Raw genomic sequence first — 20,380 nt, 5'->3', positions numbered from 1 at the left:
ATTGATATTACAAAAGGGCCGTGTTCTTTTATTCCTCGTTTTAATGTGATGAATTCCATCGACGTATTACTATTGGCCTGTTTAAAAAATTCTAATCTTTCATTGGTTCTACGGAATCCATCATATCGAAATGAATAAAAGAACACGGCCAAGCCTTTTTCTTTTACTGTCAGCTTTGAATCATGATCACTGAATCAAGATCAGACAAATATGAACTAAATCCATGAATCCAGTTTAGAAAATAACAGGATTTTGTTTACTCTTGACATTTGATTTTGATTTGTTCACAATTAAAATAAAAACAGTAACTGCCGTCTTAGAAAAAAAGAAAGAAAATTACAAAAAAAAGTTTGATTCATAGGGGAAAGGGGATTGCCGATCCTGATCATATAATTTGACAGGATCCGGAAACAAGAAAACAACTACGAACATGATTTTGAGATCATAACGAGTTTAGGTTCAAAAACGGCACCCAAAAGAAAGTAGGTAAAATGTACATATTATTTGTTTTGGGGTTTTTTGGGTAAAAACGATAATTTTTAAACAAGATTTAATATAAAAACTTCTTGAAATATCCAAGTTTGTAGCAAAAAATTGGGAATAAAATTTAATTCTCTAACGATGTCGCAAAAGCAATCGCGCCATTATTCTATGGCTAGAAATTGGCCTCAATGATTTGGGATCGAGGGGGATTATCCCTCTTTATCCTGCCTCATCTCGTGTAGGCCTGGACAGCCTTCGTAGGTGGGCCCCATCCGTCGTCTACCCCGACCGCAAATGCGGCCGGTGTAGGCGCTTTGTGGGACCTCCTTTTGTCCTGGCTGGGCCCCGCCGGCTAGGGCCCTTTCTTCTGGCGCTCTTCTTGCTTCGCCGGCTCGTCTGTGTAAACCCCGGGGGTAGTGTCATGTTTATGTGTGGTATGGTTGGGTAGGGTAGTGCGGCTATGCAGCCTGGGATGCGCTTTGCTAAGGTGGCCCTTAGGCTAGCGCGGGAGGGGAGGGTTAAGGAGGGTATGGGGGGTGTGTGTGTGTGTGTGTGTGTGTGTCGTTGTCTTCGTTTCTTGATCCTGGCTGTCTCTGAAACAGAAAAGGTTAGCGGGCAGGGGGGGGGTCATTGGGGTGGTCACCCAGGGTCAAAAAGTTGGTGTCTAGGTCTTTTGTGTTTGTCGGTCACGTCGGGTACGTAGTCAACGGCTTGCCTGAGGAGGGGATTGTCATGTCTAGCGGCTACGTCAAATCGTTTCTCCGCGTTTTGTCTTATTGTCTGTGTAGCGTTTGTGTATTGTAAGTCTCGTAATATGTCAGTGTTTCTTACGTACCAGGGCGCGTCGGTGGCCGTGCGGAGGGCTATGTTTTCCACAGCCTGTAATGACTTTAAGTGGCTTTTTGCCGCGTGACCCCACGCCGTGGAGGCGTAGGTTAGCTGCGGTTGAAGTACCACCTTGATAAGCGTTCGCTTATTCCTTAAACTGAGGGTGTTTCCACCTTTGAGTAAGGGATAGAGCCTAGCCCTGGTGGTCTTCGCTCGCGCCACCGTCTCCACGATGTGCGGTTTCCACGTGAGACGCTGGTCCATCGTCACGCCCAGGTATCGTGTTTGTCGATTCCAGGAGATGGGTTCCTGGGATAGTGTCAGTCTGTCAAGGTTTTGTGGGATTTTTCGTTTGGTAAAAAGGATAGCCGAACTTTTGTTGGGATTAATTTTGACTTTCCACCTGTTGCACCAGGTTTCAAGTTGGTCTAAGGAGCTTTGGAGGAGGTAGACGGAATATCTAGGATCTACGGATTGGGATGTGATTGTCAGGTCGTCGGCGTATAAGTATATGTTGGTGTTGGGGGGATGTGGGATGTCGGAGTTGTAAATGGTGTATAGGTGTGGGGACAGGACGGTGCCCTGGGGGACACCGGCCTCCATGGGACGGGTGGTGGAAAGGGAATCTTGGATTTGGATGCGGAATTTTCGGTGGTGTAGGTAGGATTTTATGAGTTTGGTAAAGGATATGGGATATTGGTTGGTGAGCATTTTCATCAGTAGGCCTTCATGCCAAACCGTATCGAAGGCCTTTGCGACGTCCAGGAAGACAGCACCAGTGTACTGTCCCCTGTTGAAGGCCGCCGTGATGTGCTCGGTAAGGCGAAGGATTTGGAGTTCAGTGGAGTGATTGGGTCGGAAGGCGAACTGCTCGTCTGGAATGACTTGCAGTTCTTGGGAGTGGGTTCTTAGACGGGTTAGGATAATTTTTTCTACCACTTTGCTCATAGCCGGGAGCAGGCTAATGGGCCGGTAGTTGGATGGGATGGTGTGATCTTTGTTGGGTTTTGGGATAAGGATTATGTTTGCTGTTTTCCAGCGGGTAGGGAAGTGTCTTAGTCTGAGTGTCGCGTTTGTTATGTTTAGTAGGGCCATGAGGCCCTTGTGTGGTAGTCGTTTAAGTGTCGTGTTATGTATATTGTCGGGTCCGGGGGCTTTTCTGTTTTTAAGTCTGCGTATTGTCAGTCTTAGTTCGTCAGGTGTTGCGGGGGGGATTATGTCATTGTCTGGCTCTCTGTCGACGCGTCGGGCCGCGCGCTCAGCCACTATCTCGAATTCCTCGTCTTCGTCGGGCAGCTGAGGCAGTCTACACTGCAGTTCCAGGCTATCGGCGAAAGCCTCGGCCTTTTCCTGGTTCGTGTAAACCACCCCCACACTACCGTGGATTGGAGGAATTTTACGGCGAGCGGTCTGTCGCAGGGCCCTCTGCGTTTTCCAGAGGCTGTTGTCTTGTGGATCCAGCGACTCCAGGTGCCTAGCCCAGTTATCCTGGGCCAGTTCATCCAGAGCCGCCTTCACCCGTCTGTTAAGTACGTTTAAGTCATGTCTGTGTCGGGGGAGTCGGGTGCGGGTGGCAAGCCGTTTCGCACGTCGTCTGTCACGTATTAAGTTTTTTATGTCATCGGGGAGGGTGCCCCGGGGGTTTGTCAGTCGGGGGACAATAGTCTCCGTCGTAGTCTGAGTCAGGGCGTTTTTAATGTCAGTCTCAAGGGAGAGGATTGCCGCCTCCAGATCATGGGTGGTTTCGATGACTGGGAGCGCCATGTTTCCTTGCAGCAAAAGCAATCAAATTTCGCATTCTGTGGTACGTAAAAAAAAATTAAAACGTGCGAAAAGCGAAATTCGATAAAAAAAATTATAACTACTGTTACATTATTGTTATATTAATTATTGTCGTTATTTCACATTTATTTTGCAAACAAATATATAAGAAATGTAATAGAGAATAATATTATTTTTATAGATTTAAACAGGACTTTAATAATTTATAAGTGTACATGTAATTATACATTGCAATATTGGGTATATATGTATTTTTTACTTAAACATATCTTCTCAACGAATGCTTCATTCGATTATTTTTTTATTTTTCCAAGGTATCCAGGCACAATTGGTGTTTTCCTTCTTCAATCTCTTTTAAACTAAAAAAAAAACTGCAATATGAGACTGATATTTATACAAAATGAAGATGTAGTAAAGTCAAAAAGTTTTTATTTTTAGTTTACAAATTCTACACATTTTTGGAGAAAAATTGAACAAGTATACTTCCTGTCAAGTGAAATTTCTTATCATTCTGGTGTTCGGATCAGGGATCTTATTTGGGACCCTTATTATATTTAACTTGGTCTTCTAAATCCTTATGATATTAACATTGTATTGGGACAATAAAATCCATCTTCAATCTATATTAATTACTGTGAAAATTTCATTAAATTAATTCGGGCCATAACAAGGTTTTAAAACTTTTTCATTTTCGGAAAAATAAGCCACATGTTTTTCAGATATACGATTTACCATTCTTTAAAATATTTTGTAAACGATTTTATACTGCTTTTAAAATTTTTTTGACATCTAAAGTAGGTATTAGAATATCATAGACCTCAGTATAGTGATCTAAACAATTGAAGCAATTTGTCAAAAATCGCGTAGTGTGTGCTGCCACGCGTGGAGACACACTGCAACAGGGCACAACACTAGCAAAGCACAAGTGCGGCGATCTATCAGACGCTGGTCTGTTATTATAAAAGCATAAGTACACAAATGAGTTACCTTGCCAGAGTCATCGTTCTCAAATCTGTTGTAGAGACTAATATTTGGAAAAGTCTCTCTAACATTAACTTAATTTCTACGGCTATCATGGAATCCAAGCCGAGTTCTGCCAAAGTTGAATAGGGGCTAACACATTTTGCATCTTTTAGACCTAGAAGACGATAATAGATAAGAATCTAAAAAAAAACTTGGAGTGGTCGATCGGCATCTTATTTGATCTTTTAGATCTGAAAAATTTGTCCTTGAAATACGTTGTCTTTCGCATAAGGAGAAAGTGAAAAAAAAATTTTTAAACTTGATTTTGATAAGTTAACTTTTAAAGCAAAATTAAAATTTAAGAATAGCACTTTATCTTCACGAACGCCAATAATACTTCTATACACACCAGCACGATAGGCCGACAGTGCAAGCATTAGGGTGCCATATCGAATAAATTGATCGATGCGAAGCTTCAAATCAGAGGCAGAAATGTACATGTTATTGTATGCGGATATAGTGGGATTACTAAAATGTAAAGTAGTTGAAACTTCGCTACCTAAAAAATAGTAGATATCTATTAAAAAATTTCGACTATTTTAGATATGCGCCTGTGATCTGAGTAAATGTTGAACAGTCATTTTCGTTTTTAGAATGGGTATTTACCTATCGATTGCCAGACACGATTAACCGTGGAACACTTAGGACAAATGTTAATTATTTTCTACAATCGTTTTCCTTATGAGTTAGAAATTACAATTTTGTTAACTTTTGCGGATATATAGGAAAATAGATGCTGCCCTTTTTTGTTTCAAACTATTATGCAAATACTTACATATATATTCTTATAATATGTAAAGGGCAACGGTTGAGACACTTTTTGTCTGAATAAAATTACATACAAGAAAACCAATCTCTAGTTATTACCAATAATGTTAACGACTGCTTCCACGACATTATCCGATGACTGCAACCTATGTTTCTCCGCCACCACCAAACTGGATACAACAGAAGCATCTTTTTGTGTGAGTAACACATCCAGAACATCTAGACAACTGAAAATCGATTGCTGCATGCTTCCGGTCACCACTAGTTCTTCATTTTCAGCGGCTATGCCGGTCTGAAGTTAATATGAAAATTATTAATTCGGTAATTATTTACTTTAGTGGCACCACCTCCAATTTTCACGAAATTTTGTCTACCCCCCTATTTTTTCGATGGTGCTTAACACGACTCTGTAGTTTTTTTGTGCGGTCGAACCTAGTTTTCGAGAAAAAAATTTTTTAAAATTCTAACCTGGATATTTCAGATAACACTACGTACAACTCTGTACATTTTATGTAGCTTTCCAGAACATCTGTTATGAACAATTAACACAGTTCACGAAACACATTTTCGTAAATTTCAAGTAAAAAGATATGTATCTAATAAATAAAAATTTTGTAGTTTGAATCCGCCATTTGTAATTCGTGATGACAACATTGAGTTCCCCCACTCTCATTCAACTCTGTTCATCCCACATAAATGTTATGTTACTATAATTGTATTTATTAAATACATATTTTTTTAGTTCAAATTTGGGAAAATGCGTTTCTTAAACAATGTTCATTGTTTATTACAATGTTCTGAAAGCTACATAAAATATATAGAGTTCTACGTAGTGTTATCTGAAATATTCAGGATAGAATTTTGAAAAATTTTTCTCTCAAAAACTGGGTGCGACCGCTCAAAAAAACTTCAGATTCGTGTTCAGCACCATCGAAAATAGGGGGGTAGACAAAATTTTGTGAAAATTGGAGGTGGTGCCACTAAATTAAATAATTACCATTAATTCTTTGGCATTATTATATGTCACTTACAGCATATACTTTACTACATAGAGGAAGCACCACGTTAATAGTCCAATTAACTAAGCCTTTAAATCGAAATTTTGCCAACTTGGCTGAATTTTTGATATGAGTTAGTTTAAGGTATATTATAACAATAAGTGAGAGTAATTTTTTGTTCAACCCCCGGCCAAGGGTGGAAAAAGATAAAACAAAGGGCTTTTTCAAGATAACTCAAAAAGGGTAAGAGCTAGAAAAAAAAGTTTTTCATGAAAGTTGTAAAGCAGACAATTCTACATAAAAATGGCCTCTTAACTTTTTCTTGTACTATTACAATTAACAGAGTTAGGGAGGCTAGAAGTTAAGGGAAGATTTCAGAAATTTAAAAAAAATCATAACAAACAGAAAAATGATTGAATTTTGTAATTTTTTTTTTCAATCTGCTCTAAAATATGTAACTTTTCTTTTCAGAGAAATAGATATATTTTTTAATTTTTAATAAGAAAGTTATAACAAAAAATCAAATTTTTAATCGTTAATTTTAATGATTTAACAAAATTAAATTTCTGAAATCTTCCCTTAACTTCTAGCCTCCCTAACTCTGTTAATTTTAATAGTACAAGAAAAAGCTAAGAGACCATTTTTATGTAGAATTGTCTGCTTTACAACTTTCATGAAAAACTTTTTTTTCTAGCTCTTACCCTTTTTGAGTTATCTTGAAAAAGCCCTTTGTTTTATCTTTTTCCACCCTTGGCCGGGGGTTGAACAAAAAATTACTCTCACTTATTGTTATAATATACCTTAAACTAACTCATATCAAAAATTCAGCCAAGTTGACAAAATTTCGATTTAAAGGCTTAGTTAATTGGACTATAAAAAGCGTAGATGCTGTAGAGAGAAAGGGAGATTGTTGAGCATATACTACAGCTAGAGAGCAAAGGAGTTGCCAATAACATGCCTGCACGAGAGAGAAAGATACGTCTTTCTCTCTCTGTCATTCGTCTACAATGTCGCCGTAAGCATGCTGCCTCCATGTAGTATATGCTCTAAGATATATTAAGTATTTGATTTGAACTGATCTCATCTAGCATTGTTAGATCACTTATTAGTTGTCACTTGTGTTTATAATGGGCTTGTTTTGACAGTTGACATTGACAGAATTTAGAAGCAAAGTTGATCCAAGGTTTCATTATAGAGATATTTGTTGTTGGCTAGTGTGACAAAAATATCCAATTAAAATAAACAAGTAACAAAAAATGACACAAATAATAATTACAGATATTAAATTAATCCATTTCGCCTTTCGATATAAATAACATCTAACAAAAAAAAATAGATAATAATTAAAACGCAAAGTTAAACATAAACTATCAAATTGCCACATGGGAACGATAGGTTATGGTCTTTGATTAATCGAGGGACTCTAATTCTCGCTATTCTTGCGAATATTAACTTGGTACTTTACGCACACGCAAAGTAGGTACTGGGATGTCAGGTTTATACAATTTTGTTTTTATAAACTTTCAGGGTTAATAAATTTTTATACATACCTCCCCGATGGCACCCCATTCTATTGCTAGGGCAGGAAATCCATCTTGCTTCCTATTGTCACAAATTCGTTCCATCACAGAGTTGGCCATTCCGTAATTCGATTGCCCCGCGTTGCCTCGTCCGCAACAAACAGATGAAAAAACGACAAATTCCCTGTAAAATCGGTTTAACGATAAGGGAGCATTACTACACAAGAATTGTTTAATAACAGGGACTGTTTATAGAAATTAGCTAACGGAATTGTAAAGTTAAGCTAGGTAAAATTTCCTATAAAAAAAGGCGAAAACGAGAATAGAACTGGGTAAAAAGCGATAGTCCCGCTAGACCCCGCTCCATGCGAGGTTATTTATCCTAAGGATATTAGCGGCCAAATATAACACTCTGATTCGACTCTGATATCCACTGACCTGTCAGTTCTGGCTGTAGCGGTAACCTTTTTTTTTAAACTTGATCGTTTATAGAGAATGTGTAAATTGTTATATACCAAGTACTTTTTCAATAGGTGTTCAGTATCATTATATTCAAATTCAGCAATGGAAGCATATAGCGGAGCTAATTCTAAGACCGCGAAATGCATAAATCGGTATTTTGATTTTTGTCAGAAGTTACAGGCTCTGAATTATTAATTTTTGTCATGTCAAATAGTCTGTCAACCAGTCAAATAAGCTTTTCTGAGAATAATAAACATTTAGAATTAACTAATTCCCTTAAAAAATAAAAACCTCTTCATAATCTTAGGATATAAACAAAACACTCTCGTTTCAACATAATTTTAGTATTGGCCAGCAGATGGCATCCAGAATATTGAAGTGATGTTAATTATTTTATCATTAAACACTTCGGAAAACAGAACAGGATTATTGGTTTAAATATAAATTGAAAAAATTAGAATCTTTCCAATATGTCACCCTTTTTGAAGCTCATCGGCACTCTTGAGCAGTGGTCGCCAACCTTTTTAATGTGTTGAGCTACTTCGATAGTTTTGGAATAGATAGTGAGCTACCTATCTGTAAGAGACGTAAGCCAACCGAAATGAAATAATGCACAGTTGTATTCCACACACATTTTTTTCGTTTATTAACATAAAATAATAAAAATAAACTAATATTATTTTAGTACGAGTACATACTGCTCAAAAAATAAACAAAACTTTTATGCTATTTACGGTTACGATACGATTTGATTTATGGAACTAAAACACTATAAAAGTAACAAAAAGAATAATGCACTATTTTAATTCATGTTCAATGAGAGGGCTGACACTCAGACTCATTCATCTGTAAGTCGATTGCGGTATTTGTTTTTAATTAACTTAATTACTTAATTAACTAAACACAATTATACAAGTCACTTTTCAACTGTAAAAAAAATATCATTACTCATTACTTCTACTCGTCTCATCACTGTATTAGCAGAAAGTTGCAGAGACCGTATTGAAGACACTATCTCGTCTTTATTTCTAAAGTTGGCAAATAATTAATCTGCAGCTTCTAAAAACGCCTGTTTTATCATTTCCCCGTCTTCATAAGGTTTCTTCTACCGTGCAATTATCTGGGACACACGGTATGACGCTTCAGTTGCGGCCTTATTTTTGTCGACTGTTCTTAAAAATACTGATTGTTGTCTAATTATCTGGTTTTTTAATTGTTTCAGTTTTTCCTTTCTGGCGGCAGAATGTAATGGGAATGATTTCTCAAAATTTGAATGTACAGTTTTATGATGCCTCTCAATATTTCCTTTTTTAGCAACGGAGACAGAAGTATTACATAACAAACACACATTTTTGCCTTGAACTTCTGTGAAAAAATATTGTTCTTCCCATTCCGAATGGAAATGGTATGTTTTCACTTTCTTACTACTACTTGCGGGCCAACGCTAACCAAGCCGCTAAATTTTGTGTCGTTCAGTTTTAAACTGCGCCTGGCCGCCGCACCTTACGTATTTATACCGTTCAAAGCAAGCCAGATCGTTCCCGAACCCAAGCGCGTTGTCGCGCTGATCGATTCTAGTCGATTCTAGCGGGGTGACGTCGCGTCGGCTACATATCGTTTACCGCAGTGTTGCCGCCGCTCGCGTTTATTATGAGAATTTGCGCAATTTAGGGAATGTAAACCTTTTATACAGAGTGTCCGGTAAGTACCTCCTAATCTCTCGGGAGTGTATAGGGGAGGTCAAAATAAAACTAGTCCTTCCTATAATTTTTTTTCCTAATGTGCCCCCTAACGGAGTTATGGGGGGTCAAAGGGGTACCTAGAAATTAACGTTTAGGGTTATAACTTTGAAACCACCCTGTATATTTTAATAAAATTTTCGTACGTTGTATTACACATGGAGCTCTACGATTTGATGCTAAAATCAACTTTTTGCTATTATCAGGTGTCCAGAAACGGACTGGCCCTATCACAATTTTTCTCAAAATTTTGACAGAAGTAATTTTATCAAACTGAAAATATTATTATTAGATACTCTGAAGGTTTTTCTTTAAAAATGGTACTCTTTATTTATTTCGAAAAAATGAACGGTTTGCGAGATAAATCGGTTTTGAAAAAAATTGGTAACAAATACAACAACAATTAAAATTTATTTTTTTACAATAAAATCATTCCCGCTAGTGCCAGCCTACAGATTCACCATAAACATTTACTGGTGGTGAATTAAGGGAATGAATAATGCCGTTTCTTGTAAAATCAACATCTATGACCAAAATACATCTACAAATTATTATTGCTCTTGTCTCCATGGAGTTCTTTTCTATTGTTTTCGTTGTTAGACCCTGTTGATTTTAAAGTACTTGTCAAAGGCGCGTGACAGAATAAAAATTCAATTTTATTGTGGTATTCGTTTTAAGCCGTTAGAAATAACATTTAAAAATGGAAGAATATTCCTGTGCAGAATATGCTGATATGCACCTAATTTATGGGGAAGCATTATGCAACTCCGTGGAGGCAAGAAGACTTTATGAGGAAAGGTTTCCGGGTCGACATTTGCCGAGTCCAAAAACTTTTGAAAGAGTTGATCGTAGTTTAAGAGAAACAGGTAAAAAAAAATAGTGAAAAACGTTAGTGAAACTAATTTCTTCCGAATCCTTTATTTAGGAAGCTTTTTGCCACGCCGTGGTGGAGCAGGAGCCCCGAGGAGAGTACGAGACCCTCATGTAGAGGAACAAATATTGGAAGACGTTGCTAATAATCCTTCAAATAGCATAAGGAAGCTTGCGGCGCAAAACAATGTTACAAAATGGGCTGTACATGAAACTCTGAAAGAACAATTGCTTTACCCGTACCACATCCAAAAAGTACATGCTATGTCTCCAGATGATTATCCAAAAAGACTTCAATACGCCAATTGGTTTTTACAGCATCATATTCGGAATCATAATTTTGGTACATCTATTTTGTTCACCGATGAAGCAGGTTTTACAAGAGACGGCATAATTAATTCGCATAATCTACATGTCTGGGATGAAGAAAACCCTCACGCTTTAGTTCAAACTCGCTACCAACAAAGGTTTATGGTGAATGTGTGGGCTGGCATTATCGGGAATCATTTGATTGGTCCATTTATTCTGGAGCAAAGACTTAATGGTGCTCTTTATTTGCAATTTTTAGAGGAAAATCTAAATATTTTGTTAGAAGAAGTGCCCCTTCAAATAAGAACTGAAATGTGGTACATGCATGACGGTGCACCACCCCACTTTGATCGTTTAGTACGTCAACATCTGACGAATGTTTTTGGTGATCGATGGATAGGTCGAGGCGGACCTGTATTATGGCCACCTAGGTCGCCCGACCTAAACCCATTAGACTTTTTTCTGTGGGGTCATTTAAAAAATAACGTTTATTCAACACCCGTAAATAGTAGAGAGGAACTTCTGCTGAGGCTAACACAGAACTGTGACCATCTCCGCAATAATCACGGAATATTATTTCAAGTGCACCGGGAAAACATTCGTAGGATTAGAAAGTGCATTGAAGTACGGGGTGCTCATTTTGAACATCTACCGAAGTAACATTTAGGTACCTTTGTTCATTGTTGAATGTTCTTTGTTGCATGTCTTGTAAGTAAGTTATTTTTCAAATGTTATTTTTAATTGGTCACTACTTGCTCATAAAGTATAGCCAACCCGTTCAAAGATTTCTGGACTTGATAAAGTTAAAGAAATTAAATGCATGAAATAATATGTAAAAAAAATAAATTTTAATTGTTGTATTTGTTACCAATTTTTTTCAAAACCGATTTATCTCGCAAACCGTTCATTTTTTCGAAATAAATAAAGAGTACCATTTTTAAAGAAAAACCTTCAGAGTATCTAATAATAATATTTTCAGTTTGATAAAATTACTTCTGTCAAAATTTTGAGAAAAATTGTGATAGGGCCAGTCCGTTTCTGGACACCTGATAATAGCAAAAAGTTGATTTTAGCATCAAATCGTAGAGCTCCATGTGTAATACAACGTACGAAAATTTTATTAAAATATACAGGGTGGTTTCAAAGTTATAACCCTAAACGTTAATTTCTAGGTACCCCTTTGACCCCCCATAACTCCTTTAGGGGGCACATTAGGAAAAAAAATTATAGGAAGGACTAGTTTTATTTTGACCTCCCCTATACACTCCCGAGAGATTAGGAGGTACTTACTGGACACCCTGTATTTTAAAAATGTTTTGCGAGATACGAGCTACCAGAATTTCCTTTACGAGCTACAGGTAGTTCGCGATCGACGGGTTGGCGACCACTGCTCTTGAGTGTCGCATTCCATGGAAACCACGGAAACGAACTCGGCCGTTCAGATTCGCTATTCCGGTGGTGGGGATATTGCAACAAGTGACCGATATGGAACAATATGGGCAACATTTTTTTTCTGAGGGTACTTCGAGGTGTTTTGATTATATCGCTAGCTTGTTCACTAGCTACCACTCACTATTATCTACTAATCACGATTCCACTTTTTCTTAAAAATGTCACGCTTCCCGTTTTTGTAACCTATACTGATCAACATTTATATATTTGATTCAATGCCTGCTTCTGTAACCAAGCAATCATCATCTACCGACTCCACAATAATGCTATCAGAAATGGAGAGTCATTTTCTTAAATCTACAAATGTGTTTGACCTACCTACAATTCTCGGACCTCTTTGGACTTACCGTAAATCTGCACACATTGTCCTGGTAAGGTCATCCAAGTGCTTTGTAGCAACGGCTTTTGGCTCAAAAGTAGCAGCAAATGACTGAGTGGTTTGATTTTCGAAAATCGCATCGGCGAGCACCACGGCCAAATTAAAAACAGCAGCGAGGGTACCCAATTCTAAAGCTTCCTCGATCGATTGCTTGCAACCATCTCTACTTGTTACGGGAATGGTTGATATTTTCACCACAGTTCCATAAGATTGCCATAGCCTACATAACATATCTGTTATCATTTGCTCGCTTTGGCAAATTTAAATGTTTAATACAGGTTCTTACTTGATTCTATACCGTTGATATCCAGTAGTTATTCCTTTTCTAGAGGTCAGCACTAGCTTTCTAGCTCCCCGGAGGACTAACCAGTCTGCCAGTTCAAGACCGAATCCTCCCAAACCGCCAACGATCATATAAACCCTCTTGGGATCGCAATAGTACCTGGAAATGTATCACATAGAGCTATTTTGGGGATACGTAGCTGATTGATCACTGAAAACTTTTAAATTGAACCGATTACGACTCTATTACGAACCGCGTCACAAGAACACTAATAAAAATCGACACGAAAAATGCAGGGTGTTAAAATAAACTTATGTCAGAAATTTAAAGGGGGTGAAAAAGGAGCAAAAACTGAGTTAACTGATGTCACAAACTTGTATCGGAAGTTTAAGGTCATAGAGAAAAAATTAAAAATGTATTTAAAACTGTTTTGGAACTGCTGAAATACATGTATTTTATCACGGCTAGTACTTACAAAACATTCTGTAACAGTTTTTACGACTTTGTAGGTTTCTTATGAAGCCGGACTGTAATCGAAAGTCAGTTTGTAATACATTGTTGTAGTGATTGCTGTGCTGTTTTTCGAGAATACATTTAATAGCCGTATTTCCAAGTTTTCTTTTGAAAATGGCGCATTTATTTAGCAATCGCGAATATTATGATAAGCTCTTAATTTATGGCAAAGCAAACGAAAATACCCACAGAGCTTGTCAAGTGTACCGTGCAAGATATCCTGAACGAGGTGCCCCCGCGACGGTAGCCCAGAGCGACCACTAAGAATCTTAAATGTCGAGCCACTTCATATTCAACGTGTTCAAGCTCTTACTCCTGAGGATTTTATACTACGTCGAGGTTTTTGCGAATGGTTGCTTCAGGAACATGCAAGAAATCCTCAATTTACAGTGCAAATACTTGTTACAGATGAAGCATATTTCAGTCGAAATGAACAGGTGGACCGGTATCGTTAATGACAGTTTAATAGGACCTTTTGAATTGCCTAGACGCTTAGACGGTACTTCATATCTAGATTTTTTGCACAATCGCTTGCCGGAGTTATTGGAAGACATGCCATTAAATGTTCAGCAAAATATGTGGTTACTGGATGATAGAGGCTCCGCTCACATTTTTTTGAGATTGCGCGACTTTCTAAACATTCCTTTTCCCGATCGCTGGAAAAGGCAGCCTAGTTAGATGCCCCCCGGTCCCTGGACCTCACCCCTTTAGACTTCTTTTTGTGTGGATATGAGAAAAGTGTTGTGATTCCACGGAACTTCGTGACAGCGACCAACTGCGACATCGTATTGCCGATGCTTTTAATACGATTCGAGAGGACGCGGCAACGTTGCAACGCGTGTGATCGAATTGGATACGTCGCGCTGAAGCTTGTGTGCAAGCAAATGGTGGGTACATTGAACATCTTCTATGAAAATCAGCAGTTTTCAAAAGGTGGCTCCTTGCAATGTTGAGGTAAGTCAGATTTTAAAATTACATTTAACTCAACACAAATCCATGTATTTACCTCACTTTGCCATAACGGACATGTGGCAAAAATATTTGACATAAGTTCATTAACACCCTGCATATGCGGGTTAGGTTGCCAACCTGACAGGTGGGATTGTAAAAGATCTTTCATGCTTACGTACCTCGCTGTATCACTCAACTTCTGCAAAGAAGGTGCGACAACTAGCTGCTCCTCGGGCTCTCGCATCATGACAAGCACTTTCCCGATGTTACTACGAGTAGTCATAAACTCAAAAGCTTGCTCAACATCATCATATTTGAAGGTACGCCCGTTCAAAGGTTTAACGGCTCCTTCCCTTATTAATGCTTTCAGTAACTTTCTAATTTCGCAGCATATTAATTGACTGAATGTTTCGTCCAAAGCGATCCCGTGAAAACTAGCTTGTTTCTCGAAGAGCAGCAGGTTAAGACGGTTGGTGTTTGTCGAGTCGGGATTTCCTACTTGCAAAAACCTTCCCCCCTTGGCGAGGCATCTCAGCGAAGCTACTAGTTTTTCCTCAGTTAAAAAGTTCAAAACCAAGTCGATGCCTCTGCCATTTGTTCCTTTATAAATCATCTGCTCAAAGGTCGCATCGTGAGAATTGCCGATATTTTCATCTGGAAAAGAGACATATACAGTGTGTCCCCGGTAGCCCGCACTTTTTTATTATTGATTTTTAGACAAAAAAGTTATTCTTGATATAAAAGCTTGGCTTATCTAAGCCATGGGCAGTAATCAAATCAAAGTTTACTTATTTTTTACAATTTCTGTCTACTTCAAGATAGTTAAAAATCACGTCTTCTTATTTGGAAAATGTATTATTGTTCTATTCTGACCAAACCCAGCATTTCTTGAATTCTCGAACAACTTTGTTAATTACAGTTTTTAACGAAAACAAAAATTAAAGGCACTTTTTTAGCGGTACTCTACAATTACATTTAGTACCTGCACCAATAAATATATTTTGCTTTCTGGGAATTTACGAGCCATGTAAATTATACTTTGAATTATCCGAGATTATCCCAAATAAATGTATTTAGTAAATGAGATTAGAATAAGTAGGCTGTAAACATAAATATCAGTTGTTGTTTATTAGGGTACATAAGCACAAACCGAGTAGGTAATGACCCGGATAAGTGTTAATTAGGATAGGGGACAAGGATAAAAACCGAAAACATTTCGAGGCACGAACGAGAAGTCTTGAAGCCTAGTTCCTGCTCGGTTGTGTCTCGTGTTACCAGCGAAATTAGTAGAATAAAAGTTTTCCATGCTACTTAGAGTTTTTCTCCTCACTTGAAGACCAAACCACTATACTTTCCTTAAGGAAAATTTCACGTTTTGAAATTTTTGACTTGATAAGCAAAACTTTTTATCAAAAAAAACTTTTGCGGTACCCCATCCGGGGACAAACTGTAGACTCTGCTATTTATTTTGTAAAAATGTAAACCTTTTAATTGGGGGTACATCTTCTTTATGAAGTCGTGCTGAGTTTTGGTGCCCACTGTCGTAAATACTTTGCATCCGTAGTGCAGAGCAATATATATCGCAGCTTGACCCAAACTGACAGTGCCGTCGTGGATCAAGATGCTTTCTCCGCTTTTCATATTGCCACGCTAAAAAATAACAGATTGGAAATAGAACACAAAGAATTTATCTTGGTTTGCAGATTTCCATGTTAGCTGTCACTGGTTGAACCATTTTCTGAATTAGTTCTTGAATTTTCGAGATTCAGCTCTCGCCAGAGGACTTAGCCTCTAGTGTTAGTTTTTTTCTGAAGGTGTGTGCGATATGTCTCTCGAAACGTCAAGAAGTCTAAAACATCTCAACCAGCCCAAAAATTGACAACGGTCACAGAAGCTTGAAAAGTAACCATAGACAGGTTCGGAGACCGATAAAGTAAGTCATAGAAATCCGTGTGATAGACAAAGATGGTTACATTGAAGACGTTTCATAATCTGAATAGTCAGTCCCATTTCTAACCCGAAACGGGCGGTGACTATTCAGGTTATGAAACGTCTTCATCATAGCCATCCTTGTCTATCGCACGGATTTCTTTACTTTACTTTGTCGCTCTCAAGTAAAGGCAGATGGACCATGTGGATTTTCCAGCCCTATATATATTTTTTGTTTATACTGACGTTAACATTACCATAATTAGAGCATAAATCGCTGTCATATAGGCTGAGGGAACCGTGGCAGCCTCATCCAGAGTCCAATCATCCGGTATTTGATAAATGAAACTTCTTTCGACCAATAATAGATTACTAGGGGCTTCTGCCTTGGACCAACCCATCACTCGGGTGCCACTATAGAAGAAAACTGATGAGTTATATTAAAACAGCGTTTACTAATATTCTTAATCACAAGTTGCACATCGAATTGTGTTTTTTAGTTATTTTTTACATATTCTAAACTCTAACAATGTTCAACTGTATTGTTTAGAAATATCTACTCACGCGAAAATGATTAAAATGACTAATAATTCAAGTAACTAATATTGAGTTAATGGTGGAAATGAAATTATAATACCGATGACGTTTTACCGCCTCAAAAATGTTGCAATGCTATTGGACAGCTCAAGGTTAAAGTTTATATGCAACCCACTACTACTCTACTCTACTAATTGTTGATTTAACAAAAAAAAAATGTGTATTCCAGCACAGTTCAGAATGTGAGAAAAGGAAACAACGCTTGCCTAGCTAGATCAAACAAAAATGTCGCATCTGTAGCTGAAAGTTGGTGACAAAAATTATGCTTTTATAGCACCTACTGATTAGTAGGCGAATTGAAGGCAAACTAACCTCTTATCTCTGCCAGAAAATGCAACTCCCAAGACACATTCTTGTTCTAACTTTACATCTGAATTAATTTTTCCATGGGTATTCCTAACGTCTCTGAAATTTAGGGATGAATAGTACACCTGAAAAAAATTGTTGGTAATTTTTATATATAACATTTTATTTTATATATTACATAAAATATGTATACAGAGTGTAAATAAATAAGTACAAAAATATTAATGAAGCGATTTATCTATGAAAAGGCATTTAGAAGTTATGACAATTTAAAAATGGCGTCATTTATACTGGCGTTGGGTAATAACAAAAAAAAAATCATACAAAACTTGTGAAGGGTTTAAAAGTGTATGTAAAAAGTGTATTTTCAATTTAGGTTATATAAGCGAAATTTCGAAAAAACAACAACTTTCTGTAAGACTATAGCAGTTGCGCCCCCTAGCGATGCAGTTACAAACTTGAAAATATTTTAAATCAATTTCTTTTGGTCGGATTTGCTAATAGATTTTTTACCCAAACAAAGATCTCTTTGTAGTAGTTGCTTTTTAGAAAACATTTTTGAATTTGTCTGAATTATCTTAATACTATGAACCAGAATCAAAGACGGGCGATACTGGTGCTTGGATAAAATTTTAGTCTATTAATTAAGACTAGAACTTTAAAATTTGGAAGTCCTAAACTAGGATAATTTAAATGATAAATGCAAGACATGACCTTTATTATTGTCGACAATTCACCACACTTTCCATTCGGACCTAATAAGAGATAACACCCTGTACATTATTAAAATAGTTAATTCAGAAGGATATCATAATTTTAAGATGTCAGAAAACTATGACGAGGAACCCAGCCACACTAAAGCAAAGTCTACAGACGCTGACGTGGGTGCGATCGAACGTCAACCCTCGGTGCGATCGAACGTCAACCCTCGGTGCGATCGAACGTCAACCCTCGGTGCGATCGAACGTCAACCCTCGGTGCGATCGAACGTCAACCCTGGGTAATATAAAAATAGAAATAAATATATTAACAGAATAATTTAGTGACGTATAGTGGCAGCACCTGGTAAATAAGAACCAATATTACAACAGAACCAATATTCCCAGACCTATGAATTTCGCTGAGAATTATTTTATGAAAAACGACTTACATATATCAATTCTTTCCCTGCATCCGGTACCGCGTCATGTCTAAGTGGGCCTTCGGTCCACTTAACACCTCTGTTAGTAATATTTACAAAACATTGTTCGCTTTCCACAATTTTCAAATCTTCCAACGGCAGATGCCTCAAGGTGCCCCACTCTCCATTTTTGTATACGTTAACGGCCAAATTCTTCCTCAACTGTTCCCTGTAAATCGTAGAGTTGGGATTAAACTTGGCATCGTCGTTCATAACGAAGACACATCTGATATTTTTTATTCTCGGTTCGCGCCGCAAACACTTCACCATGCCTAGAATTCCGCTTGTAGAATCTTCCGAATAGAGCACCAGCTGCTCCTCAGGGCTCCTATTCAACTCGATTTGTACCTTTGGCACCCAAGAAAAATCTTCTGAAGAGTCTAGTTTAATATAATTTGCTTTCTGCTGAGGTGTTCGTTTCCGAACGAGGAGTATAGTCTCGAGTGTAGTTCTGTGTACAGTTACGATCGTGATGTCTGGATACAGATCGCTTCTAACCTCACAACTGTGATTTTCGCGGGACATAATAAAACCGTCCTCTTTTAATGCAGCAAATGCCTCTCTCAGAACCTAAAAAGAAAAAATTGGTGTAATATTTGTTTTTAGAACATCCTCGGGTGATTGTTTTTCTAGCTGTTGTATGGGGATCTTGGTTATTATGAGAGATACCATCAGCAAGGTCGGTAAAATATCTGGCAAAGCTTTAAAGTGATGAGATAAATTTGGAGATAGACGGAGATAGTGATACGAAATTTTGTGCACAGAATACATGAAAATTGCATTTTTTTCAACTTAATAACCAGGCAACACTTTGCTCGTCTTTGCTGGCGCCTTGTTGTCATATCACATCAGATCTATTAATTTGTGATATTAAAGATACTGTAACAAATACTTTTTATTTAGAGACTTGAAATGATTTTAAAAAATATTTCAAATCTATTAGATTAGTGAAAAAAATTAATCATTATTTTTTGAGTATATTTTACAAAACAGCAAATTTAATTATTTGAAAACATACATTTGTTTTACATACATTGGGTAAGGTTTGTCTATCCACATGCTATTATTAGTCAGTATTCTTTTTGATTGTTACACTACTTTGGAGTCAAAATGGCTGTCGGTGGATGACACTAAGTATTAATTTTTATAGTTGTTCATGTTTATCGCCTATGAAAAACATTGTAGAGACTTTTAACTAATATTTTAGTAACGTTTATGCCTGTTAATCCCGGCGAATTAGGTTTTTTTTTTTTCAAAAATCGGGCCTAACTCGAATTTCATTGGCTTAAAATTAAGTAAAAAATACACAGAATAAAATCCTAAATTTGTGTGTTTGTAGAGGTCGAGCGTCATATCGTTGATAACAAAAGAAAAAATAATAATTGCTTTTTTTCAGTTTATCGCTTCCATCTCCGAAATTAAGCCTCTAATCGACATGAGGTATACTTATCGATTTCGTTCCTGTAACATGTAATGTTAATATTGGAACATTCAATAATATTCTAGACACAATTTACCTAACAGTTAATTTTAAGATAATATTTTATACGCCGACCTTTTCAGAGCACACAAATAGAGTACTGCTCACTTTTTCAAAGAAATAATTGACTTTTGGTTTTAAATACGTAAAAAGACCTTGTCAAATATCGAAAGCATAATTACAAAAGAAAACGTGAAAAGTCAATAAATATGTATTTTTCGGGGTGTGGCGATTACTTTCACAGATTTTTGCATTGAAAGAGCGGAAAAAATAAGTTGATTTAAAGAAAAAGCATCTCCGTCGTTGCTTTCTATGTGCCACAATCCATTTGTTAAGTAAGAATTTTGCGAAGCCGAGCACAGCAAGGGCACTATGACGTCACAGCGCTCGCTTCTCCTGGCTACCGCTAACAATCAGCCGCGCGGATCATGCTGCCTTTAACGAACGTTTACTTGGTCATTTCTTGGTCAAATCGTTTAAAAAAAAATCAGCGTATAAAGGAAGTCTTCTACTTTATAAATTGTGTTT

The 20,380-nt window shown here is 37.3% G+C and overlaps 1 protein-coding gene across 1 annotated transcript in view; it reads right to left on the bottom strand.

Annotated features, from left to right (window-relative positions):
* Positions 1-3,287: 3,287 nt before the first annotated feature.
* Positions 3,288-20,380, bottom strand: part of LOC108917957 (fatty acid synthase) — a gene marked incomplete at its 5' end in the record, with an annotated part of 32,424 nt that continues 15,331 nt past the window's right edge. The window contains 11 exons of the mRNA XM_018724783.2: positions 3,288-3,452; positions 4,081-4,231; positions 4,984-5,176; positions 7,433-7,586; positions 12,582-12,833; positions 12,900-13,055; positions 14,540-15,014; positions 15,845-16,010; positions 16,547-16,703; positions 17,199-17,317; positions 18,343-18,942. Coding sequence (XP_018580299.2) covers positions 3,395-3,452; positions 4,081-4,231; positions 4,984-5,176; positions 7,433-7,586; positions 12,582-12,833; positions 12,900-13,055; positions 14,540-15,014; positions 15,845-16,010; positions 16,547-16,703; positions 17,199-17,317; positions 18,343-18,942 — 2,481 coding nt within the window. The remainder of the gene's footprint in view (positions 3,453-4,080; positions 4,232-4,983; positions 5,177-7,432; positions 7,587-12,581; positions 12,834-12,899; positions 13,056-14,539; positions 15,015-15,844; positions 16,011-16,546; positions 16,704-17,198; positions 17,318-18,342; positions 18,943-20,380) is intronic.

The sequence above is a fragment of the Anoplophora glabripennis genome, unplaced genomic scaffold, assembly GCF_000390285.2.
Source record: "Anoplophora glabripennis isolate ALB-LARVAE unplaced genomic scaffold, Agla_2.0 scaffold66, whole genome shotgun sequence".
NCBI lineage: Eukaryota > Metazoa > Arthropoda > Insecta > Coleoptera > Cerambycidae > Anoplophora > Anoplophora glabripennis.
The sequence above is the reverse complement of the archived record's forward strand: the minus strand, read 5'-3'. Positions and strand labels throughout refer to the sequence as shown.